General features: G+C 39.0%; 1 protein-coding gene across 9 annotated transcripts in view; it reads left to right on the top strand.

The window, feature by feature from the left end:
- myom2a (myomesin 2a) overlaps positions 1-27,711 on the top strand; it is a 54,931-nt gene that overhangs the window by 12,308 nt on the left and 14,912 nt on the right. For 4 of the 9 annotated variants that reach the window (XM_034187887.1, XM_034187890.1, XM_034187886.1 and 1 more), the window contains 12 exons: positions 3,437-3,525; positions 3,615-3,653; positions 11,142-11,306; positions 12,363-12,524; positions 14,131-14,272; positions 15,364-15,563; positions 15,650-15,703; positions 18,875-19,002; positions 21,457-21,640; positions 22,734-22,751; positions 26,484-26,658; positions 26,814-26,935. In XM_034187887.1, coding sequence (XP_034043778.1) covers positions 3,437-3,525; positions 3,615-3,653; positions 11,142-11,306; positions 12,363-12,524; positions 14,131-14,272; positions 15,364-15,563; positions 15,650-15,703; positions 18,875-19,002; positions 21,457-21,640; positions 22,734-22,751; positions 26,484-26,658; positions 26,814-26,935 — 1,478 coding nt within the window. Of the gene's footprint in view, positions 1-3,436; positions 3,526-3,614; positions 3,654-11,141; positions 11,307-12,362; positions 12,525-14,130; positions 14,273-15,363; positions 15,576-15,649; positions 15,704-18,874; positions 19,003-21,456; positions 21,641-22,733; positions 22,752-26,483; positions 26,659-26,813; positions 26,936-27,711 lie in introns of all 9 variants that reach the window. The other 5 variants (XM_034187892.1, XM_034187889.1, XM_034187894.1 and 2 more) reach the window with 3 other exon arrangements.

The following is a 27,711-nucleotide window of genomic DNA, read 5'->3' as shown; positions in this document are numbered from 1 at the left end:
GAGCAAAACTGTCACAACAAAGGTGACTGGTTGTTCAATAATTCTATCAGTTATACATTATACAGTTATCCAGTACAGTTATGCAGTTATACATTTACATACTTAGTGACATCACAAAGATGAATCCAAGGAGCTGCCTTGTGTTCCTTCAGTAAGTATTTTGAAATCCATGTAACCTGAAATAAAATCATCTGTAAATATTTTAGTTTTTTATTGTCATTGTAGAACCTGCAATTGTCTAAATTTTTGCTCATTTCCAGGTTTTTTTTTTTAAGGTTTTCTGTTTGTTGGTACAAAATAACTAACTACTTTATTGTACGGTGGAGAGGAATATGCTTTCATTATTGATTACAGCATATACTGTAGGTACATCCAGACGTCAAAAAGGTTTTCTGACTCCGACATACATGCACACATCCTTTGCTTCCAAACTTCTCTGGAATTTATCTTAAAAGATGTAAATTTATTCAAAACTGCAACTTGTTATTGAACAACAGCAACAACAAAAAACTAATAAATAAAGTGACATATCACCTTTACAGTTTTTAAAAGTGATACGCATAATGCATCTGAAATTTAAAACTTGGTATATGTTATGATCGCAGTACTAAGGAATAAGTATGCCTCATCAGTGTTTGCCAGATACAGCTGATGGTTTCCAGCTCAAAAGTTGTACAAAAACCACTAAACGCACACAAAGCTGTTGAACTATAATGTCCACATTTAAACAGGGAGCAACCCCTCGTCTGCAAACACACAAACCTGACCTTAACTTATCCTGCCACCCGCTCTGTCTACAAGTCACATGGTTCATTAACACGTGATTTCCTGAGTCAGACCCACCTTTAGGAACTTCACGTCCTGAAACGTATCGCATGATTATAATAAGAATCCGGATGTCAGGAGACAATATCAAGGTCAGCGAGAGCACAAACATCAGATGAACCATAAACACTTCACATTGTAACTGTAATAAGAATCGTACTTCAGACAAATTCAATTTGTTTATATAAAATCCACAATAAGCTGCATGAAAAAAAAACACATTTGAATGAATAAAATGCACAAAATTCTACATAAATTTAACAGACTGTAGATGTCCAGAAACAAAATAAAAGTGTGAGAGACGAAATTAAAAGAGTAAGAGACGAAACTATCTGCAGGTCTGTCATCATCTTCGAGGCTCCTCAGCTGTTGGTTTCAGAGTGCTGACCTTTGCGTCATTCAAACCACAAATTCTCCCTCCATCAACTCCCCGCACCCCACCCCACCCACCAACAACCTGTGATTGGGTCACTGAGGTCACTGCACTTCTGCCCATAAAAAGTTTCAAAAATATGACTAAAGATTTCTTTTATTTTTTCAGAGTGAAATGCTGAGCGGTATAGAACAGAGAAGCAAATATAAAACGAAGCCTCTCTGCTGACTCAATGAATCACCTTTCTAAAATAGTTCCTTCAAGGGTCCGAGGTCACATTTCTTCTATTCTCACCCTCTCAGGCTCACTTGAATCCTGATCGTGACGCGAGTGTCTTCTTTCAAACCCGTGAGATAATTTTTCAAAAAGAGTCACATGAGTTCTTTGTCCGATAATCAAACAGCACTGATCATAAACAGCAGACGAGGTCGAACGTTTGACACTTAAACAGGATCCACAATCACACAAAGTCCAGAAATCCTTTTCTTTTGACATTAAAGAAGTGTGACACCAGTTTCCAAATGTAAAAATTTGTTCACCAAGTTTGATTATGGCTGGCATGGGGTGGGGGGGAACTGAAAGTTCAGCTACAATTTGCCAGAAGGTACATCTCAGATGCAAGACTAGATTTAATGTTTTGGTGAAAGAAAACCCTCCTCTGTACCTCTTCATCATGAAGCTGTATAACTGGAGATACAAAATGCACAGTTTCTGCAGTCACAGCCACAGAAGCCTGTAACTTCTTCTGGATGTCTTGGTGGCTTTCCTCACTCTTTCTCCTTCTTGCACAGTCGCTCAGTTTTTGAGAACTGTCTACTCCACACAGATTGACCACAGAGTGTCATACCGTTTGTTTTTCTTCATTATTGATGTAAATAAAGTCCAAGACATATTCAGTGACTTGGAAATGTTCATGTATCCATCCTCTGACTTGTCTTAAAGTGATTATTTACAGGTGTTTTACCAAAGGGGCTGATTACTTATGCAACCCATCATTTGGCTTTTATAGTTTTAATTAATTTATATCAAGTTGTTATATCAAGAGATTTACTTTCAGTTTGAGTATAAGGAAGATAATTTTAGAAATTTTTATATTGAGAAGCCTGTTTTACTTTTTGTATTTGAAATGCCATAAACAAATTAAAATGCATGAAATACCAAGGGGCTGCATACTTTTGCAAGCCACTGTACTTAGAGGCAGATAATTGTCTCTGACAAAGAACGTGGTCAGAATACAATCCATATACATCTGACTTTTCCTCATAGGGAACCATTAGACAGTTAAATGCTTCAACTGCCATTCATTCTGCTCAATGAGGGGGGTTGAGGAGGAGTGGGCAAGGAGGGAACCCTTGTTTTTGTGGTGAAAATCAAGCTAGTGTGCCATCTAGTGGCAGAAAAAAATCATTTTAATCCACCTTAACATTTTTCCTGTGCAAATATAAATTTCACTAAGAAATCCAGATCCTTGTGTCTGTTGGTTGGGGATATTTCTTTTTCTGTTTTGTAATTTAATTAAATAATCCAAAATCAATATCTTGATCTCAAATTAACACCATTTAATAGGTTTGAAGGTTGTTTATTCACACTGATTTGATGACGATCAGTTGAAATCTTTGAGCTAGCCCACTAACAGTTAAAATATCTAACAAACTCTTTGCTGGTGGTTACCGGTGACCAGTCGTTTTTTTGACTTGTCTCCAGAGGTGGGACGAAGTCACCATCAAGTCACTCTCAAGTCATGAATCAGCAAGTCCCAAGCCAAGTCTCAAGTCATAATGACCACCAATTGTTTAGGGCAGGTGATGGTCTAGTGGTTAAGCGTTGGGCTTGAGACCAGAGGATCCTCGGTTCAAGTGCCAGCCTGACCGAAAAACCACTAAGGGCCCTTGGGCAAGGTCCTTAATCCCCTAGTTGCTCCCGGTGTGTAGTGAGTACCTTGTATGGCAGCACCCTCACATCAAGGTGAATGTGAGGCATTATTGTAATGCGCTGTGAGCGTCTGATGCAGATGGAAAAAGCGCTATATAAATGCTGTCCATTTATTGTTTGCAAGCTGACTTGAGACTTAAAGAAATAAATAAATGGACTGCATTCATGTAGCGCTTTTGAGACTTGCAGATTGATGACTTGAGAATGACTTGACAGTGACTTACTCCCAACTGTGCATGTCTCTGATTGAATTTAACTAACTTACCAGTCAGTATTTACTCCATAAATAAGCTGTACGTGTTTCAGGTGTGTGGTGAGTGATACTGCAGAGTACAGTGCAGTGGCAGTAAACCAGCACGGCTCGGCCACCAGCAAGGCTGCAGTCATTGTGAAGAGTAAGTCCTGTTTCCAACTGCTCCTCTGCTTTAGTAAACGACAGGCAGGTTTTTATTGGTCATGAATTGTGATTCTCGTTCATTTACAGGAGCACCGGGATTCTGGGAGTCCTGCCATCTTGGTCTCGGTAAGAGGAAATGAAGAGAATGTTCATCTTAGCTGATCAAACTGGTGTCTGTGTCTTGCTGGAATAAGGACCATCATCTCAGTCTTGTCTGTATTTAAAAGTAATAAATTACAAGACATCCAGTTTTTCCACTGATTCCAGACATTCCTCCCAAATCATATTTTGAAAGAGATTATTGGTAATAATGGGCATGTAGTTCTGAGTGTTCAGCATGACAGCGAAAAGTAATTCCACAGCATTGCAGTATCTGTCCAACAGGTGCTGTGAAAAGAGAGATTAGCAGAGGGCCCAATACAGAACCCTGCGATACCCCATATTTTACTGGGGTGAGTTTCAAAGTAATGTTGTTATACAAGAAACATTGAAATTGGTTAGATAAATATGTTGTCGACCATGAAAGAACCCGACCAGTAACACCAAAATCATTTACAAGCATATCCAACAATACGAGGTCTGTGATGAAAAAAGCGGTCTTTTTTATTTTTTTCAAAAAATAAATGGATTTGATTCATATGTTTTTACGTCAGACAAGCTTGAACCCTCGTGCACATGCGTGAGTTTTTTCACGCGTGTCGGTGACGTCATTCACCTGTGGGCAGGCCTTGAGTGAGGAGTGCTCCACCCTGCCCGTCGGAATCTCTTTGTCTGAATAGCCGCTGCCGACGGCGCGCGTTGCTTTATCAACATTTTTTCTGGACCTGTGAGGAATATCCAAGTGGACACTATTCGAGAAATTAAGCCGGTTTTCGGTGAAAAGTTTAACGGCTGATGAGAGATTATGGGGTGTTTCTGTCGCTGACTTCCCACAGAGCAGGACATCGCGCAGCGCTTCCAGGCGCCATCATCGGCCTGTTTCGACCTGAAAACATCCTAATTTAAGGCTTAATTCACCCAGGACGTCGTGAGAGAACAGAGAAGATTCAGAAGAGGCCGGCATGAGGACTTTATGCGGACATTCCACTGTTTAAGGACATGAAAGACGTGCGCGCAAATTTGCAGAGTCGTTTCCGTGACGACTCGGCGAATCTGTGTGCCGCGACAGGAAAAACACCTCCGTGTTGAAAAACATTTGTAAAATTCAGGCGGCTTTTGATGGCTTTCAACAAGTGAGTAACTGAGAAATTGTTTAACAGCTTGGGCATGTTCCAACTTGCCCGTTAAGGTTTCCAACGGAGGTGTTTTTCCTGTCGTGACCACCCGCGGTCGGGTCTGGCCCGACATGCGACTCTGCCTGTTGTGTGGGCCGCCAGAAGAGGAGGTACTGCTGGCCCACCACCAGAGGGCACCCTGCCTGAAGTGCGGGCTTCAGGCACGAGAGGGCGCTGCCGCCACGGACACAGCCGGGAGTGACAGCTGTCACTCATTAATTCCTGACAGCTGTCACTCATTCTTCATCATCGCACTCCATAAAACCCAGACGTCATCTCCTCCTCATCGCCGAGATATCGTACTTCTTTGGAGGTAATAGACTCAGCCGTTTGTGTTTTACAATATAATCTGTATATTGTGAGTGTTTGCAGGAGTACCGGTCCCTCTGTCTGTGGAAGCTGAGTGAGTGCTGGACGGCACTCTTTTCCCCTGAGGAATCACTGTGGTACTCTGCAGAATATTGTGTTAGAGGTGGAGGTGGCATTCCCACCGTTGTTGTTACGGGGTGTACACACACCCACACTTGACTGTCTTTGTTCTTCGCTAGCAGTACCAGATCCGACAGTCGGGGACGGTGATCACCTGGGAATTTGGGACTTGGCGGCTCCAGTATTCACCAGGTTCGGTGGCGGCGGAAATCGTGTGGTTCCGGCTCTTCTCAGGACAGACGTCTTCTATCCTCGAGCCTGCCCACACGTCACCTTTGTGGATTGACTGTAATCATATTCTGAGATTGTCTGTATATTCGTTGTGCACCTTCACAACATTAAATTGTTACTTTTTGGCTCATCTATTGACCGTTCATTTGCGCCCCCTGTTGTGGGTCCGTGTCACTACACTTTCACAACACTGCCCGCACGTTCTTTCATTACAAAATGTTCGTTAACAATGGAATGTCCGAATAAACTCCTCATGCCGACTTCTTCTGAAAGTTCTCTGTTCTCTGACGAGTTACTGGGTCAACAGAGCCTGAAATGTGGAAACGGCGAGACGCTGCCGCCTCAAAGCGCAGATCGCCGTCAGGCACCGTGGGCCGTCCTTACGGCGACACTACCAGACCAAAATCTCTCATCAGCCGTTAAAATTTTTACCGAAAACCAGCTGAATTTATTGAATGGTGTCCACTCAGTTGTGCCTTACAGTTTTTGAAAAAATTTTGATCAAACAAAGCAGCAGTCTCTGAGCCATTCCTAAACAATGAAAAAACGACGAGAGGGTGGACCACTCCACACTCAAAGACTGCCCACAGGCGAATGACGTAACCGACAGGCGTGAAAAAAACTCTCACATGCCCACAAGGGTTCAAGCATGTCTGATGTAATCACACGTGATTCAAATCCATATGGTTTTTGAAAAAAATAATAAGGTCTGTTACTTTTATCACAGACCTCATATATTATGAACAGCCATATCAATTGCTGCATTGAAATCCAGCAGTAGCAGGACTGTGCTGGTATCTGAGTCCTTCACCAGCAGATCATTCAGTACTTTAGTGGATTCTGTGGAGTGGCATTCTATACACCAACTTCAATGGCTCAAAGAGGTCATTGTCTGCAGTGGTGGGCACAGCTAACCAAAAAGTTAGCTTTGATCACTGTTAAACCACTAACTGAAAAATTATCTTTTTGTAAAGGTAAACCGATAAACCTCAAAAAATTTAGCGGAAGTTACAGATAACAGCTAAACGATAACGTTGGTATTGACTTCAGTACACTGACAGGCAGCTACTGACACAACGAGTCAGCACTTCTGTCTCAGATTGGCCGTCTCTCAGCAAAAAAGACCTGGTGACCAGAGAGAAAGGAAAGGGAGAGGGAAGAAAAAAATTATTTTTAACACCATACAGACGTAGCAGCGTATTACTGGAGTCATGCACAGGTATACAGTTTTGATTTATGTTTAAAATTTTAAATAAACTAATTCCGGACAAGTTATTGAAATTAACATCACGTCTGTCATTTTACAAAGTGAAAATATCAGTTATATGTTTTAGTATTAAAGTAATGCATTAATTTGAAAGGTTTTAGCATTTAGACACACATGCCGCATTGCATTATGGGAAGATTCGTTTCCTGACATCAGTGGTTGGCTGGTCGGTATAACACACAACAAGTTACTGAAATGTGGTGGATTTTAATCAATCAATCAATCAATCAATTTTATTTATATAGCGCCAAATCACAACAAACAGTTGCCCCAAGGCGCTTTATATTGTAAGGCAAAGCCATACAATAATTACGTAAAAACCCCAACGGTCAAAATGACCCCCTGTGAGCAAGCACTTGGCGACAGTGGGAAGGAAAAACTCCCTTTTAACAGGAAGAAACCTCCAGCAGAACCAGGCTCAGGGAGGGGCAGTCTTCTGCTGGGACTGGTTGGGGCTGAGGGAGAGAACCAGGAAAAAGACATGCTGTGGAGGGGAGCAGAGATCAATCACTAATGATTAAATGCAGAGTGGTGCATACAGAGCAAAAAGAGAAAGAAACACTCAGTGCATCATGGGAACCCCCCAGCAGTCTAAGTCTATAGCAGCATAACTAAGGGATGGTTCAGGGTCACCTGATCCAGCCCTAACTATAAGCTTTAGCAAAAAGGAAAGTTTTAAGCCTAATCTTAAAACTAGAGAGGGTGTCTGTCTCCCTGATCTGAATTGGGAGCTGGTTCCACAGGAGAGGAGCCTGAAAGCTGAAGGCTCTGCCTCCCATTCTACTCTTACAAACCCTAGGAACTACAAGTAAGCCTGCAGTCTGAGAGTGAAGCGCTCTATTGGGGTGATATGGTACTATGAGGTCCCTAAGATAAGATGGGACCTGATTATTCAAGACCTTATAAGTAAGAAGAAGAATTTTAAATTCTATTCTAAAATTAACAGGAAGCCAATGAAGAGAGGCCAATATGGGTGAGATATGCTCTCTCCTTCTAGTCCCTGTTAGTACTCTAGCTGCAGCATTTTGAATTAACTGAAGGCTTTTCAGGGAACTTTTAGGACAACCTGATAATAATGAATTACAATAGTCCAGCCTAGAGGAAATAAATGCATGAATTAGTTTTTCAGCATCACTCTGAGACAAGACCTTTCTAATTTTAGAGATATTGCGTAAATGCAAAAAAGCAGTCCTACATATTTGTTTAATATGTGCATTGAATGACATATCCTGATCAAAAATGACTCCAAGATTTCTCACAGTATTACTAGAGGTCAGGGTAATGCCATCCAGAGTAAGGATCTGGTTAGACACCATGTTTCTAAGATTTGTGGGGCCAAGTACAATAACTTCAGTTTTATCTGAGTTTAAAAGCAGGAAATTAGAGGTCATCCATGTCTTTATGTCTGTAAGACAATCCTGCAGTTTAGGTAATTGGTGTGTGTCCTCTGGCTTCATGGATAGATAAAGCTGGGTATCATCTGCGTAACAATGAAAATTTAAGCAATGCTGTCTAATAATACTGCCTAAGGGAAGCATGTATAAAGTGAATAAAATTGGTCCTAGCACAGAACCTTGTGGAACTCCATAATTAACCTTAGTCTGTGAAGAAGATTCCCCATTTACATGAACAAATTGTAATCTATTAGATAAATATGATTCAAACCACCGCAGCGCAGTGCCTTTAATACCTATGGCATGCTCTAATCTCTGTAATAAAATTTTATGGTCAACAGTATCAAAAGCAGCACTGAGGTCTAACAGAACAAGCACAGAGATGAGTCCACTGTCCGAGGCCCTAAGAAGATCATTTGTAACCTTCACTAATGCTGTTTCTGTACTATGATGAATTCTAAAACCTGACTGAAACTCTGCAAATAGACCATTCCTCTGCAGATGATCAGTTAGCTGTTTTACAACTACCCTTTCAAGAATTTTTGAGAGAAAAGGAAGGTTGGAGATTGGCCTATAATTAGCTAAGATAGCTGGGTCAAGTGATGGCTTTTTAAGTAATGGTTTAATTACTGCCACCTTAAAAGCCTGTGGTACATAGCCAACTAATAAAGATAGATTGATCATATTTCAGATCGAAGCATTAAATAATGGTAGGGCTTCCTTGAGCAGCCTGGTAGGAATGGGGTCTAATAGACATGTTGATGGTTTGGATGAAGTAACTAATGAAAATAACTCAGACAGAACAATCTGAGAGAAAGAGTCTAACCAAATACCGGCATCACTGAAAGCAGCCAAAGATAACGATATGTCTTTGGGATGGTTATGAGTAATTTTTTCTCTAATAGTTAAAATTTTATTAGCAAAGAAAGTCATGAAGTCATTACTAGTTAAAGTTAAAGGAATACTCGGCTCAATAGAGCTCTGACTCTTTGTCAGCCTGGCTACAGTGCTGAAAAGAAACCTGGGGTTGTTCTTATTTTCTTCAATTAGTGATGAGTAGTAAGATGTCCTAGCTTTACGGAGGGCTTTTTTTTATAGAGCAACAGACTCTTTTTCCAGGCTAAGTGAAGATCTTCTAAATTAGTGAGACGCCATTTCCTCTCCAACTTACGGGTTATCTGCTTTAAGCTGCGAGTTTGTGAGTTATACCACGGAGTCAGGCACTTCTGATTTAAAGCTCTCTTTTTCAGAGGAGCTACAGCATCCAAAGTTGTCTTCAATGAGGATGTAAAACTATTGACGAGATACTCTATCTCACTTACAGAGTTTAGGTAGCTACTCTGCACTGTGTTGGTATATGGCATTAGAGAACATAAAGAAGGAATCATATCCTTAAACCTAGTTACAGTGCTTTCTGAAAGACTTCTAGTGTAATGAAACTTATTCCCCACTGCTGGGTAGTCCATCAGAGTAAATGTAAATGTTATTAAGAAATGATCAGACAGAAGGGAGTTTTCAGGGAATACTGTTAAGTCTTTAATTTCCATACCATAAGTCAGAACAAGATCTAAGATATGATTAAAGTGGTGGGTGGACTCATTTATATTTTGAGCAAAGCCAATCGAGTCTAACAATAGATTAAATGCAGTGTTGAGGCTGTCATTCTCAGCATCTGTGTGGATGTTAAAATCGCCCACTATAATTATCTTATCTGAGCTAAGCACTAAGTCAGACAAAAGGTCTGAAAATTCACAGAGAAACTCACAGTAACGACCAGGTGGACGATAGATAATAACAAATAAAACTGTTTTTTGGGACTTCCAATTTGGATGGACAAGACTAAGAGTCAAACTTTCAAATGAATTAAAGCTCTGTCTGGGTTTTTGATTAATTAATAAGCTGGAATGGAAGATTGCTGCTAATCCTCTGCCTCGGCCCGTGCTACGAGCGTTCTGGCAGTTAGTGTGACTCGGGGGTGTTGACTCATTTAAACTAACATATTCATCCTGCTGTAACCAGGTTTCTGTAAGGCAGAATAAATCAATATGTTGATCAATTATTATATCATTTACTAACAGGGACTTAGAAGAGAGAGAACTAATGTTTAATAGACCACATTTAACTGTTTTAGTCTGTGGTGCAGTTGAAGGTGCTATATTATTTTTTCTTTTTGAATTTTTATGCTTAAATAGATTTTTGCTGGTTATTGGTGGTCTGGGAGCAGGCACCGTCTCTACAGGGATGGGGTAATGAGGGGATGGCAGGGGGAGAGAAGCTGCAGAGAGGTGTGTAAGACTACAACTCTGCTTCCTGGTCCCAACCCTGGATAGTCACGGTTTGGAGGATTTAAGAAAATTGGCCAGGTTTTACAAATAAATCTATGTGTAAATCTGGCTTTTTTTTTTTTAATTTGTAAAAAAAAAAAAAAGGGCAATTTAATTCACTCTAGTGAATGTGTGGCTGCTCACACTGCCATCTGCTGGAGCCAGATCTAGGTTCTGTTTAAGAAAATGTTTAATCACTGCAGATTTAAAGGATGTAGGAACAGAACTGGCTGTAAGTGACAGATTTATAATTTTCAGCATACTGAGTCCAAGTAAGAAAAATAGTTGGTATTGGGTGAAAGACACAAGTCATGTTTTTAGTGTTATCCACAATTCACAACAGCACACTAAGCGAAATAGCTCCAACATCAGTAAATGTTGGTTTTCTATTAGAGATGATGCCTACTTTAGTTACAGGGTCATTCAGCCTGACTGACACTTTCTGGGATCTTTTTGTCCTGAAATCCTCTATTGTCTTTCCAAAGTAGGCCAGTAGATTGTGGACGGTTATACTTGAATAAGTATGGCCACGTGTCAATAGGAATTTTGTATTTTGCATATGTTTTGCTCATAAGGTCAGAACAATAAGCCCTCATTGTAGCTGAGACCTACAGTAATTTTGTCCATATTTGAAGTGACTGAATCTGATTCTGTACTTTTTATACAGAAATGATGTTTAATTTCTTGCTGTTCAGTTCCACATCTGACTGAGATCCACCCCAGTAAGCTGGAGGTCTCCCTGCTGGATCGGTTCTCAGCAAGCTTTGGTGTGGAAGGCGGCTCCATCAGTCTGGCATGCAGCATGGTGGTGGTTCCTGACCTGCCCAACCTGCCACCGCTGGCTCAGTGGTACAGGGACGGTAAGATGGTTTCAGTCATTCATCAGTGGGCTGGGAGACATTTAGTGTCCTACTCGGACAGACATCAGCTTTTGAAAAATGTATTTAATTGTAACTGTGAGTTAACTCTGTGTTTGTGTATATTTTACCTTTTTCAAAATATGTATTTGTTTTTCGTCATTGTCATAAACGGTGCAAACACCCACCAAAGCTATCAGCACGCCCTTCCACAACAAAAACAAAATCCTTCAAATGAAGATGATCACAATGGCGACAGTGCCGATTGTAATGATGACGATAATAATGATAATGTTGATGATGATGATGATAATCTGAAAAGGGCGGGTTGTCCCCTCTGGGTCAGGGGAGAGTTTTTACTCCAAGGGGAGGAGTTTAAGTTTCTTGGTGTCTTCTTCAGGAGTGGGAGTAAATTTGAAGATGAGATCAATAGACAGATTGGCATAGCGTTTGCTGTTTCACGGATGCCCCCCTGGTGGTCTCTCTAGGGATGTCTTCCAGGCATTTCCAAATAGGAGGAGGCTCCGCGGAAGAGCCAGGACATGCTGGAGGGATTATATCTCCCAGCAGATTCAGGAATACTTTTGGATCCCCCGGGAAGAGTTACAGGACTTGGCTGAGGATAAGGAAATGTGGGATGAGCTGCTTGGTCTGCTGCCACCGTGACCTGGATAAGCGTCAGAAAATTAATGAATGAAAAAATGATAATAATAATAATGATAATCGGGCATGCACATAACTGGTACTCATGGTGCTTGTGTGTGCTAAACATAAATGATGCGCAGCAGAAAACACAAGGAAAGAGCTTCATAAGAGTAAAGCAAAGACAGATTGCAGGAAATGTGTTTCCCTCTCAATGATGTTTAGCACACATGAGCACGATGAGTACCAGTTATGTGCCCCCTGATGATAATCATGATGTTAATGAAAAATAAATGTATAAAATTGTCAAATTAATGATAGTCGTGATATAAGAAATGAACTCATAAAAATGTCCACATGTGGAGTTATGTGTATTTTATTTGTTTTAACCTGCGTCTTGGATGTTGCCCAACACAGACAAGCTGCTGAGTCAAAGTGATCTGGTGCAGATGTCGGTGAGCGGCTGTGCAGCCCGGCTGACGCTGCCCCACCTGGCCAAGGATGACGAGGGTCTCTACACACTCCGTATCTTTGCAAAGGATGGCACCACTGAGCACAGCGCCTACCTGTTTGTTTCAGGTCACATACTGCTCTCATTTCTTCTTCTTTATATTAAAAGCCAAGTGGCCTCTGTGTGCGTGCATGTGTACGTGCATGTGTAGGTGCGTGTGTATGACTTTGATCACAGAGAAACTGTGGAGAGTTGACGTTTGCCGTGTGGTATGTTTATGTATTTTGGGTCAAGGATGAGTGCTGCAAAAATGGAAAGTTGTACAACAAAAGTTGTTTGGACAAATTAGCAATTTTAGCTAACCAGTAAACAGTTGACGTTGTGCTGCAATGCACCATGGGGGTTTGGGGTTTTAAATGTTGTTATTGTGGTTCATGTTTGTTTAACAGTGCTGTTAGTGTTATTGATTTATTGTGTTTTTGTACTTCAATTGGTTTAGTCAGTTTAGGTACGTGTCATGTTGCCGTTACCATGAGTGAAATGTGTAGTGCCCGTTTGATGTCTTCCGTCACGTCATGTCTAAAAACAGAAGCACCTGCTTGCAGCAGAATGCAAAAAAGACAGAAACTCTGCATGCACGTGTGTGTGTGTGTGTGACTTCAATCACGGAGAAACTGGAGAGAGCTGATATTTGCTGTTTGGTATGTTTATGTATTTTGGGTCAAGGATGAACATTGCCAAAAAGGAAAGTTGGTAGGACTAATATGTAGGGAGACATTAGGGATATTCAGCAACAGCAGTGAACAATGGACGTTGATATCATTAATCAGTCCTTGGTAACAATACGAGCTCTGAACAAAGGAAATATCTCAACCTTGCCAGTTGTAAAACATGGCATCAGCTAAATGTGCCAAATAATAAATACAAATATTCCCAAAACTTTCTCATTTTAATTTCCTGCACTTTCAATTAAAATCATTATAGAATCTTTGCATAAACTTTGTAGATCTTCACTGCATTAACTTTAGGCAGTCGTGGTTTTTCACAGCAGCACTTATTTAGAAATCAGAGTCGTGACAGAACAATAAACAGTGACGTCGACCACGTGGATTAAAAGATCAGGTAAGACTCAAGAAAACCCACGAAGCTTAATTTTGTATGAATCACGATTCACTTGGTTTAACTGACACCAAACCAGCCAACAAAAATGTTACAAAAAAAAAACACTTCTAAAATAATGTAATTTATTTATTTTTGTTACTAAAACCCAAATTGGAATCTACACATTTGTTCTTGACACAAAAAATCTTCTGCTAAATAACAGAAAATAATTATTTTCAACCCACAAAAAGTAATCTGACAAAGGTGTCAAACTACTTTATATCAAATAAAAATTAAAACATCCATATTCTCCCACTTGAGGCGCAGCAACAAGTCCAAATTATTTCATTCACCTTGAAGTTTGAAACAAGAAATCAATTAGCTAATTAAATTTTCTGTCCAATGACAGATGAACAGTAACATCAGAAAACACAACATATTAAAATATTTGCTTTGTAGTTTGTTTACAGTCTGCTTGTTTATTTGTGGGTTTGGATTTTTATTTTGTTTGCACGTTGTTGCCTAAGTTATAAACTCAGTTGTCATTCAAACCAAATCAGTAAATTTTCCCTCCTTCTTCTGCCGCCTCTCGTGCTAATTTCTGTCGACTTTACTTCACTTTGTCCCTCCTAGATGCCACACGTTCTGCTCCCGGAGCTCCCGGCGCACCGATGAGTGTCAAGGCATTCGACATCAACTCGGACTACGTTCTTGTTGCCTGGAAACCACCTAATACGGTTAATGAGGCTCCCATCACTGGATACTTTGTGGACAGGTGAGTCCTTCACCTGCCATCTATGTTTTGATAGAAGAACGAGAGGGCGGACTCATCACATGACCACATCCCTCACGTGGATTTTTTGGGGGCCAATACTGATATATCTGCCAGTACAGACACGTTAAAAATAGTAATGATTCCAAACATTTCATGATCAAACCCCAGTGACAAAGAAATATAACCAAGGTTTAATGCTTTACAGTTTAAACATTAACTTTATGATAAATAACTACAAATATAACCAACAACCAACCAAAATACTTCATGCTGCCTTTGCTCGGATTGGCAGTTGCCATGTTGCATCATTCAACATTTGCATAAAATAGGCTTCTTGTTTATTTTGGCTCTGCCTATCTGGTAGCACAGCCACCGCTTGTCTCTTGTCGCTGTAAAACATCCATTCTGAATGAAATTGAATGGCAGCTGGTCGCTTTGCCTCTGCCTCTTTTAGCTCTTGTGACAAAGAGCTGATGGGGCTCCCAGCCATGCTTGACAGCATTGTCAGCAATGTTGTAGGAGTTCCCTCTGCTGGTCACTACATATTGACACCATTTCCAACAGCCAGAGTGTTTTTTTTTCTGCATTGTTTCTGCAGTAAGATAAAAGTTTTCATATCAGCAAAAATAACACCAATACTGATTTTTTTTATGATAAAGGCTCATATTGGCTGATATTATAGGATGACTGTTATATCGGTTGGGGTCTAGTTGTAAATGCTGTTAAATTTTGCTGCACGCAGCACCAGTTAGTGCCTCCAGCTCAAAGCTGTCCAAGGACATTCTGTCCCAAAATGATCAATTCAAGGTTGGAAAATGTACATTTGTTAAATGCATTTGTAGTAATTAGTATTAATCAATTTATTTTCATGATTTAACTAAGATAGATTTATGTACTGCTTCTTTGTTGAGTAACTGGTTTCCATTGGTTGACATCCTTCGCAAACACGTTGAGCCCCATTCGACGTGGCGGACAGCTTCACACGGTGGTGCACTGGTGATACATAGTATATTGTGTCAGCGATGCAGTTCTGTCCGTCTCTGTGGTTGGAGCTGAATTCTCTTCATACATGTCTTTGTATTTCCTTGCAGGCGTGAAGTCGGCAGTGATACCTGGGTTCAGTGCAATGATACTCCTGTGAAAATCTGTAAGTACCCAGTACACGGCCTGAAGGTCGGCCACGCCTACCATTTCCGCGTCAGAGCCGTCAACAGCGCGGGCATCAGCAGGCCGTCCCGCAAGTCGGACAAAGTGACCGCCATCGACCCAGCTGAGAGCGAACGGCTGCAAGGTACCGAGGAAGGTAAATCAAAACCTGCAGAAGAAGAAGTCTGCAGTGTTTCCTGATGATTCTGTCGGTGTTGTTCCCTGTAACAGTGATTAAAATCCATGGAATGCACGACATAGTGATCAAGGATGATGACCTGGAAGGTAAAATTGTTTACAGACTGATCCTGGATCTCTGATCTACATCCTTTAATCCACTAAATTATCACTTCACAGAGAGTAAATTCTAATAACGTTCCCTCTGCCTGAACCTCCTCATCACCTCCATCATATTAATATTTACATCTTAGACATCCGTACTGAAAATAAATCCCCCTGTTCCAACTTATTATTCTTCATGGTCCATGGTTTGTTTTTTAGCTGTTACATCTTCTCAACATGAAGCACATTTAACTGTTTAAATATAAAACGTTCTTGTTAGATTCAGTAAAAAATAAAAGTAGGTATCAATGTCAGATTATCTATTGACCACTGGTCGGGTTCTGTTCCATTTGGAACAGTCAGAGTAAAAACACGTTTATGGAGCTGTACGTAGACCCACCCATTCATCATAAACACGTGATGTTTCTCCAGAAAACCACAGAATCAGTGGAGCTATAAGATCTGCCATCTAAAGTAAGTAATGTACTTCATCACAGCTGGGGGGAGGGTCCACTAGTCCTAGGATCCACTAGTCCTAACCGCTTTATGTTATTTGATGGTGTATATTACAACCCCAAACTGATTTTAAAGTTCACAAATAAATGTAGTACTTTCAAATTGCTAACAAACCAGATCCAGTTTTGTTCAATTTACAAAATAAAACATATATGATTCTGTTGACAAACACAATTAATCATCTTTAATTGTACTGTTGTCTATAAATCTGTTGAATTTTAATCAACAAATAATGATAATTCACCATAATTAAAAGGTTTTATTATTATTATTATTATTACACTTTTGTAACATTACTTAACCTACTTTAGTGCAACATATCGCCTACCATAAATGTAAAACCAATTTCAACATCCTCAATGCTGGGAGTAGGACTAGTGGACCCTAGGACTAGTGGGAAGTTTCCCACAGGTTTCACAGAGTAATACCTCTTAAATAACACAGCAAACAACCGCAGCAATAGGATTTAGTGTTCCGTTCTCTCAGGTTAAGATAAGTCTTTTTATTTTTCGCTTGTCCTTTCTTCCAGTTACTGACACGGTACCTTCTGTAATCAGCCATGAGCCATTCTTGGGCCGCATGACCCTATCTGGCAACACATTATCTGGCAACATGTTAATTGGCCCAAATGAACTCCTTTGCAAATTAGGTGTGAATGATTTAGTGGAACTTAAAGTCCATTTCTCTTTCTTCTGTCCACATTGTCCCCGTCTGTCAAAGTCTTACCGTCATCGCCGTCTTCCCGCCTTCTGATGTCCTCCTCAGCGTAAACGTGCCACTCATCATGTGTGGTCACCTATTGTTTTTTTTTTGTTGCCTTATTTCTGTTCTGTTTGGGCTCTTAAGACTTTATGGTTTGTTGTATTTTAGGCATTTCATTTGAATTTAGCTTCACAACCTCAACAGCCTGTTTTAGCCATGAAGAAGTTTCCTTTATTATAAATTATATCATCCAGAAACAAAAAAATCTGTTCATCTGTCCATAAATCTTCTAAATTTAACAATGTTTTTTAAAAGAATCCTCTTTAGGCTTTGATCCTTAGTAAATATATCAAGAGTCACTTATGCATTTATGATTTTTTAATTTTTTTATTTTGTAGTGACATAGTACAGACGAGAAATAGTTTTGTACGTGGAGACAAATTTGACGGTAAAATTGAGAAAATACGATGACAGCTACAGCTAGATCTAAAGTGCACGTGCACAGTGACGCCACACATCAGGCATGGAGAGACAAAAATGTTAAGTTACTAAAAATAAAATATTTCTACTCGGTTACAATTATGTTAGCACGTGCCTGGAAATTTTACCTTGACCTTTGACCTTGATCATTCATTTGACCATTATCATCCTAATAAAACTTAAATCACTTCTTCCCTTCTCTCAGCTCATCGTTCCTGATAAATATGATATAAATCAGATGAGATGTTCTTAAGATGTCTCAAATTCATTCAAGCATAGTTACGTAGAACCCAAGGTGATTAACAGAGCTGACGCTGCTAAAATTCGGGGTTTCTCTTTTTCCATAGTAAAGTAAAAAATCTTTCACATTAACTCAGGAATTTGGAATTCTGACTTCATTCAAATAATTCTGGGATTAAAATGTTAAATTGTTAAATAAATTCTGAAAATGCAGTTTTTGTTTCACTGACTTTATTTTCCTCGTCATTTCAGAGCTGATGTATGTAAAACTTTGACTTCTTATGTTTTCGTAGGTTACTTAGATGTGAATTTTAATTCACGTTAATGTCATACAAGCATCCCTCTGATAGAAACAAAAAAGAAGTCAAAAATTATACTCAAATTTAATATTTAATCAGGGTATAAATAACATCATAAATCTAATATCCTACAATTAATTTTTTAATTTAATGCTCATCTTAACATCTTAACTTGACGCCTTAATTAACTTTTAATATATTTAATTAAATCTCTGTCCTTTTTCTTTAATTGTGTGTATGTGTGTGTGTGTGGGGGGGGGGGGCTATGTATCTTATCACTAATTCATAACAAAAACTAAAAGTCCACAGTTTAATATGAAAACTAACTTGAGTTCGTATCGTTGTGAAGCTGTTGCAGACGTCCTGTATTAAGCTGCAGTGAATCTGTGAAAACTAAAGTACTTCTGCAAGTATTTACCATGTCCTCACACCACTGAGGAAATATTCTAAATATTTTCTACACTGTTGACTCATAGTTTGTTGATTTGTCTCAGTTTTCTATCAAACATGGAACATTTTGCCCAAAATTTATCGACTGATTAAAGTGAAACCAGACGGCTGACCTTCTTGACATCTCTTCTTTGTAGTATTCTAACACTAAAACATTTATTCTGAGCTAAATGTGACTGCTTCCATATTAAATATTCAACAAACAACCAAACAAGCTAACAAACAAAAAACAAAATCTCCCTAAAATATGTCCAGAAACAAACAAACCAAAAAAAACATTCTGCTGAGACAAAGCTTTTGACTAATCAGGCTTTCCAGTCCAGAGATGAGTTATTTTATTTCCATTCCACGGTGCATTATTGCTCTCCTGGTTCTGTTCTTCAATGTGTTCTGAGTGGGGCGTGGCAGGAAGTGTAAAGGACTTCTGCAGCAGCAGCCGCTGCTGTGTGTACTGTAAAACCTCCAACGCCGTTCACTCCCAATATAGGCTACGTAAGCATCCCGGGGGAGCCCACCGACGTGCACGCGTCTGAGATTTTCAAATCGTACGTGGTGCTGAGCTGGAAGCCTCCTAGCCCTCGTGGACGGGCGCCGCTGTGGTACATCATCGAGAAGGTGTGTGTGTGTGTGTGTGGCCTCACCTGCACCTCTAAAAGTTGTTACGACACTGTGTGTATGTTTAAAGTCGAACCCTCCGCAGCATTCACTCTGTTCCAACATCTGACGACTTGAAGATGACGCCATTTCTGGGATTTTAACATTAGACTCAACAGAAATGTTAAAATTCACACCTGCATATTTGGTTTCTTTGGATACGTTTGGATGTCTTCCAGATTTTAACCTTTCTTACGGTGGCCACAACATTTCCAAATTAGGCAACACCAGCAAAAGCAGAAAACACTTACAAATGTAGAAAAGAAAAAAAAAAATTAAAAGCCATCTGCATCAGTTCAGCTACAGGTGGCCAATGAATAGGAACCTGCAGCACAAATTCACAGAAACGCTTTGAAAAGCTCCACAACACAACAGAAGTCATAAAACAAACAAAAAGAAGTACAACACAAACACAGTTTGTGTCCGGAGACTTTAACTGACGGGGCATCCGGCGCGTCGCGGCACTACACCCTTTAACTCTTTACCTGGTCAGCAGACCTGAGTAAGTTTATTCATTTATTTTCATGATTGTACTCTTACACCAGCTGTATTTTCATCCATACATTTTCTAAATTTACTTATTCCAGTTAAGGGTCATGGGTGGGGGTGGGTGGGGGTGCTGGAGCTGAGAGGCGGGTTCACCCTGGACTGGCAGCCAGTTTGTCGCCAGTCGAGCTGTTTTTTTCGCATTTTATTATTTTCGTAATGCAGAGTTGCTGCTGTCAGTTAAAGTCTCGGGGTAGAAGCATCTGTTTGCGTTAGTGCGTCTGCTGTGTTGTGTTTCTGTGTTTGTGGGCGTGGTCTGAATCTGCAGGAGACATGTTATCAAATGAAACTCTTCCATTGCTGTAGGTTACGTTTGCTGTTAAATGTTTTCTGCATTTGATAGTGCTGTCTTTGCTTGGACGTTTAGTGGCCCCTACAGGCCACCGTAGTTCAGGCATTTAAATGGCCGGCTGGAAACTGACTGTCAGTCACTTTGTTCTGCATCGTTGGAGGTCAGCTGACCTTAAAACACCAATGTGACATTATTATTGGCTGGTTTTGGCTCTTAACAGACTTTAATTTAAGTTAAATATTTATTTATTTATTATTCAGTGGAAAGTAAGTTTCAGTTTTATTTCATTTTCGCATGGTAATAATTACTTTCTACGGCACCACATTTGATCTTTGCAGTTTGAGCAAAATGCAAAACATGAAAATTCAGTCAAGTATATCTTCTATTATACATTCCAAATCTAAGGTGGAATTCTACTAGTGTATGCTGAGGTACTTCTAAATGTTTAAAAAGAGAGAGAAAAAAGGGGAAGAAAGAAGAATGGACAGAGCTACTTAGGTGCCTGGTCTTGAGAACCGGGGATGGTAGGTTTAAAAGCTTTTTTTATCCCATGGGAACTCTCCCTACCCACCTAAGCAGCGTCATGATTTTATAAACTATGACTGTTTCAGGTTCTGCAAAACATTAAAGTAGAAGGTTTTTTTTTTAGCTTCCATCAGTTAGAACTTAGAATCAGTTAGAAGTGTGATATGTAATAAAAATATAAAGTAACTTTTGATTAATTTTTAACCTATGATGTAAAAGGATTTTGTGCTGCAGTTTTACTTATTAGAGACCTGAATGTTTGTTTTCACAAATTATATTTTACTTTAAATTAAAAGCACCAACATATCATTGTTGTTCCTAATTTACAGTGAAACTGATTGTTTAAAATTTATTCTGGCCCTCATTTTTTTTCTTTCTAAAATATTGAGTTAGTAAGTGTCTATTTTGAAATTCTCATACTTACCAAAGCTGAAATTTCTTTGTGAGAAGTGCTAATTTAATAATATTAATAATAATAATAATCTTCAGATACATCTTGCAGGGTAAGGTGTATTTGAAGATAAACTAATAATAGTAATAATAACCATTTTATTTATATAGCACTTTCAGGATACATACTTCAAAATATTTTACAATATCAAATTTACATTAAACACCACAGGTTAAAAAAAAAAACAATAAAAAATTACTATCACAAAATAGATGAACATTAGAAGCATATTAACCCAAATGATGTTAAGATGAAATATTAATATAAAACAAGTTAAAATGAACATGAATTCTAAAGTACAGAAAAGAAGTGTGTTTTAAGATTAGATTTAAAAGACTCAACAGAATTGGACCTTTTCACCTCTAGCCTCAGTTTAGTGTTAATAAATAAAGCAGAAATTACTGTTATCGGTTTTGTTTTTTGTTTTGCTCGTAATAACAGCCTCGGGTTTGGTCTGTGATAAACGGTTTTGCTACGTCATTATTTTCTGCAGGCTTTTAGCTGCTGATTGAGTTGAAATGATGTCTGAGCTCCGATGATGCAGAAAGACATTTGTGTGTTTGTCTTTGGCTCTTTTTATTCCTCCCCGACTTTCCCACAGTGCTTAGCGGGCACTGGAGTGTGGCAGCGGATCAACACCGCAGTCAAACTGCACTCTCCTCGTTACCCCGTTTTTGATTTGCAAGACGGCAAACAGTACCAGTTCAGAGTCTATTCGGTCAACGTGCACGGCTCCAGCGAGGCCTCGGCGCCCTCGGAGCCCATCCAAAAGGTCGACCAGCACGGTAAGGGCCCGTGTGCACGGAGCAGAGTGCACACATCAGATCGGGATTTGATCCCGACCCCCTGCAGGTGTTTTTTTTTTAATTGTCAGGAAGAATTCACTGACTTTAAAGCTGTGATGTGTCTTTGTGATGTCAGTCGCCGTGCTTTCAATAAATCCAAAAACCCAAAATACACTTTGAATTTAAAGAAAAAGAGAGACAGAATAAAAACAAATTTTTAAACAAAAGTGAAAAACACATTTTATGCCAGAAAAATGTCTTTACGTATTAAAATGTATAAATAATATTAAGATTATGAATCAAACAGAAAACCTAAAAATTATGTTGGTCAGATTTCCTGTGGCCTCTCTCTCTCTCACACACACACACACACACATGCAAGCACACAAAAAATAATTGTCAAAATAGTATTTTTTTTGTTTGTTTTTAAATAAGGGTGACCACTGATGTGGGTTTGCACGTAAAAAAAAGGAATCATATGTCAGTCAGCCTTTGGATTTTGTTATTTTTTTCCCATAATTAATGTAAGTAACAAAAATATCGCCCTCTGCTGTCAGTCACAGCATTACAGTTTTTACATTTGACTTTCTCTGAGGTCACTGTCGGACATTTTCAGTGATAGATTTTTTTTTTTTTAATTGAGCTTCTAAAAGATCCACAGCCTCAACAAAAGTGAGCCATAATTTGGGAAATTCTGATTTGGATCATTTGCGTTTTTAATACGGTATACAATAGTTAAAAATCCTAAAGGTAAAAATATCAAATATGAAGTGAAAATGCAGAAGAAGATTTTATTTTAATGCACATGTTTGTCTCTGATAATGTAAAAACACTGAGCAGGGATAAAGTTTTCATTTGGAGGTGATGTTTGTCTCTGTAAATAATAATTTGGTCATAATTGAATTCTTATAAATCCTTCAAATTAAAGTTGAACTACAATAAGCCAATGAAATGAATCTCCATGAAAATAAATTGTAGAACTAGTGAGTTTCTGCAGGATATTTTCATATAAACTCATTTGAGAAAACAGTCTGGACTGTAAACACATAAATGTTTGCTGACATGATATTGAGGTGAACTTTGTTTGTTTCAGGTGTTGAGCTGCCAGTTGGTACGTATAGTTTAATAAAATCACTGATCTGTGCAGTACCACTGTTGCTGACACTAACACTCACACGTGCACTGACCACAATGGCAACAACGTGCACTTTTTAACATGTAGAGGCGGTCTAGCATACAGCACCATGAACGCAACACGGTTTAAAATTTTATATTCTGTCCTGTGTTTGTGGTATTTGTAATTAGTAAGAATATCTGAATTTTTTTTTTTGTCACTGCAGTATTCTGACCCAGGCGGTGCGACGTGCACTTTAAAGGTCACCATCTGAGCATGCTGGAAAAATAACCAGACCGACGCTCAGAGTACATTCAGCGGTGGAGCAAAATAATTTGTCCCTGTAGTAAAATTTACGTCTTCACTGCCGGACAGTTTAATCAAGCTGCTCGTCATTATGATCCTTTTGTTATTGTTTTCACGTTTGTCTTGACTCGTGAGCCAATGGATATTTTCTGGAGTATATCAGGGGGTTTTTTAACCTAGTTTGTGAGGTCCTGTGAGTTATGCTCCAGTGCACCTGATGAACTCCAAAAAAAAATCATGGATTCATTACTAATAATAACTATTAAACTAATTATCTAATTTTTTCCCAAGGAATTAAGGCACTAAACAAAATAAACTCCAATAATAAAAGAAAAAAGGGCAATAATTAAAAAGTTCTCTACAACAATGCCCCAAAATCCCAAATTAAAGAGCTGATAACACACAAAAAAGGTGACAATTATACTCCAGAAAATAAGGTAAACTTCTAGACGTGGGCCTGGACCATGCCAGAATTCTACTGTTGTGCAAAAGTTCTGAAATTGTACTAAGTCTTTGCACACTTTAAGAAGTCTTGCACAGTAGCAGAATTATTGCAGAATAGCAGCATTATTCAAACTTCCAGACTTTTTAAGGCATTTTTTGTTTTAATTACACCTGACCCCACAAAGTCTCAGTCCAACTCCAGAAATGCACAGTGCCCTTCTGGAAGTGACAGTCAGTGTCAGAAGCACAAAATCTTCTGGTTTGGTCCACTTTCCCAATCTTCATCACAAACCTGGAAGAACTAAAATGCACCTAGTTTCCTACGTTGTTCACCTGCCAGTCAGCACAAAGTGGGCGTGGCTGTTGAGTTGTTTAATTGCACTTCCCTTTCCTGTTTGTTTACCACATATTTGTAATCTCAGCATCATTACACTCAGAAGATGGATTATTTCACACATTGTTATTTAAACTTGGTGTTCTGCTCTCCAAATGTTAAGAAATAATCATAACAGTACAAAAAAACTGTCTTATCTCTTATAGATTTTTTTTTTAACTTAGATTTTATTGATTTTTTTTTTAAAACAACACAACAATTAGTACAGGACATTCTTCAAAATGGTACAAACAAAGCAAACAGTACAAATTATACTTTCACATTAACAAAAATTCCACTGGTTGCCATCGCAATTTGAATATTTGTAAATGCAGTCTTTTTTTTTTAACTTTATTTTTAATCCAAATTTCCTAATCTTACAATGAAGAACAGCATAGAAAATATACCACGTATAGAACTTAGAACAGGTGGGTCACTGGTGGGGGGGATGGTGCATTTCAAAAAAGAATAACAACATAGGCAGTAGATTTGAATAGCAACGGGTTACAATAAACCTTGATAAAATGCCAAGTATGAAGGAGTTGGGGCATTTGCTCGGTCCCACCCACCTTGAGTACATGAACCACCTAAGTTGGTCCATCTAGTACGGACTAATGGGGAGCGTGTCCCCTGGGGCTGTTATATTATCATGGACTACTCAACTCAATTTGAGGAAATTGACCGGTGCGAATGTACAGTATGATTTACGGGGGGGGGGGGGGGGGGGGGCATTATTTTATGCTTCTTTCACCTTTGCATATGTTAACCATTTTGACCAATATTTTTGGGCCTTGTTACTATTAAGTCTTAGGGAAAAGGTAAGCATTTCCATTTCACAAATTTCTTCTACGGTGGCTGACCATTCGGCCATCGTCGGTGGGTCCCCATTAAGCCATTTCCTTGTTATTGATTTTTTTTTTCCCTGCTATCAGTAATATTTTCAAAAGGTACTTATCCTGATGGTTAATTTCATTTGGTAGATTGCATAAAAATATAGTTTGAAAATTGTTGAATTTCCAGGCCAATAATTAATCTTATCTCTTTGACAACCTTTAACCAATAGGAGTGAATCAATGGGCAACCCCAGAAAATATGAAAATGGTCAGCCATCACATTATTACAATGTCTCCAACAATGCCCAGATTCAGCCCTGCCTGTCTGAAGATATGTCCTTTTGGGAGTTATAAAGAACCTAACAATATTCTTCCACGCAAATTCCCTCCATTGCCCTGAGCTTGTGGTGGTGGAATTAATTTGGCATATGTTGAGCCACTCATCTTCTGTCAGTATTGTTTCTGCTTCCTTTTCCCATGTATTTTTAATGTATAGTGTTGATGTTTTGTTGTAGGCCTCTAGGCACGCATATATTCTAGATAGCCTCTTGCTATAGGATTTGCCTTTGTAGGCATCAATAAAGATGTTAACAATATCTTGATAGTTGTTTTCTAATGTTTTAACATTTTTATTAAAATGATGTCTGAGCTGCAAATATCTGAAAAAGTCTCGCTTGTTGAGATCAAATTTTTCCTGCAGTTGCTGGAAACTTTCAAGGTCAGATCCAGAAGAGATTACACCGTATGAAGTAATGCCTTTTTTGGTCCATTCTTTAAATCTAAAGTCAAGCTGTGCTGGTCTAAAATCCATATCGTGTTCAATCCATTTTAGTAATCGTGTTCCTCTCTCGAAAAGGGGATTACGGAGCTCTCTGAGCCAGATGCTGAGGGGGGCTCGAGTGTAAGTGCGTAACTTTTCTGAATGTTTAGTGATAAGGTGTTTTTCACCCAGCAGAGCTTGAAGGGGAATGTCAAATTGACTCAATTCTAGCTCCTTCCATTTTGCATCATACCGTCTTCACACCAGTACACCGCATACTGCAATTGTGCTGCTTTATAATAATTTCTCAAGCATGGGAGTGACAATCCTCCTTTAACTCTTGGTAGTTGTAAAGTTTTATAGCGTACCCTCGGTTTTTTGTTCCGCCATATAAACCTAGAGATGGTTCAGTCCCACTCGTTGAACTGTTTACTAGGGATTTCCAGTGATAAGTATTGGAAAAGGAATAACATTTGGGGTAAGACAATCATCCTTATAATTTCTATTCGGTTATATAAGTCAAGTGTTAAGGGGGCCCATCTGTCCAAATCATTTTTCATTTTGTTAGTCATAGTGCCATAATTTGCTTCATATATTTTGTTTAGATTTATAGTGATATTAATGCCTAAATATTTCATGATTTTTGTTTTCCATTTAAATTTGTACAGTTTACTTATATCCTCTCTGGGTGCGTAATTGAAGCATAATATCTGAGTTTTTTCTATGTTTAATTTATAACCCGAGTAGAGCCCTAATTGATAGAAACTGGATCTCTTATAGATTTATTTAAATTCGTACTTTAATTGTTTTGCTCCACATGAAGGACTGAAGGATAAAGATGAAAATTACATGACTTTATCTTTTTTTTGTTGCTCTTCTGGCAAACGTTTTGCTGTCACTCTAAATACACTTGTTAAATAATTAAGTCTGTTTGTATTTATTTTATTTTTGTCTTACACGAAGCCTTTGGAATTTAATGGATAATAATCAGTAATGGTTTGTGTTGTGTCCAGGCGTGCCCTCTGTGCCCGGTAAGGTGACTGCGACCCGGAACAACAAGACATCTGTGTTTGTTCAGTGGGATCCTCCAAAACACGCGAAGAACCTGATGGGCTACTACATCGACGGCCGCATGGTCGGGTCCAAGGACTGGTTCCCGTGTAACAACAAACCCTTCAGACTCACCAGGTGAGACCTGATCCCGGTCTCAGGTGCGCCGCTCCATCAGGTCGTATCTGTCTTGGATCGTCATTAGTGATCTTGCATGTGTTTGTTCAGTTTTTTGGAACATGAGTAAAGTGAACTGGGGCGTTTTCATAGGCGGGTTTTTGTGTCTCTGTCAGGTTTGTGGTCCACGGACTGATCCCGGGTGAGACTTACGTGTTCCGTGTCCAAGCCGTCAACGTGTTCGGCCTCAGTGAGGAATCGGAGGAGTCCTCTCCCATCGCCGTGGAATCCGCCCTCGGTAAGAGCATCCTCACATTCCCAACTACAGAGTCCTCCAAGTGCGCGTACCTCCGCTAACATGCTAACACACAGAAATGTTAACAGGATTAGGCTAAAAACGACTGAACCCATTGTCCGTAGAAAGCTGAAAGGTTGAAGTTTTTCATACCAGTGTCAATATTGGCCCTGCATTTTGTCAGTCAAGCATAAAGTCGCTGCACCTGTTTGACACTTCCTGGTCTGGTGCCAAAACTCAATAATTTTTGTTCGCTGTACTTTGGTTAATCTTGGCATTTTTCTGAGTCTTGCTTGGCATCAACATAAACTTCAGGGTCTCTGCAAGTAAAAAAGAAACATAAGGGATTAAGTTTGTAGCATTTAAGGGTCAAATGTAATTTTTTGGGGGACAACCTATATTTTCTCTCTTTCTGTAAAATTTTGAGACTGCATTTTTCAACATTTTTGTAGATTTCTGAAGAGATAATGTAGTTATTAGAACTCTTCATATGCCAGCTCTGTGCATTATTTCTTATTATATATCACACAGTATATTATAATACATAATGTAGATATTCCTACTCTAAATGTCTGATCATTTTCATTAGGATCTATGCGTTATCTCTTATTAATTTATATTATACACTATAATAGTAGATAATGCAGATATTAGAACTCTTTATATGAGTGATTGTCAAATAAAGCTCTGTACATTATCATTTATTATATATAGTATCATACTGCATATTAAAATAGATAATGTAGATATTAACACTCTAAATGTGCCAGATTTTTTTC

This window comes from Thalassophryne amazonica, chromosome 15 (assembly GCF_902500255.1).
Source record: "Thalassophryne amazonica chromosome 15, fThaAma1.1, whole genome shotgun sequence".
Classification (NCBI taxonomy): Eukaryota; Metazoa; Chordata; class Actinopteri; order Batrachoidiformes; family Batrachoididae; genus Thalassophryne; species Thalassophryne amazonica.
Note: the sequence above shows the minus strand (reverse complement) of the source record. Positions and strands in the feature narration are given on the sequence as shown.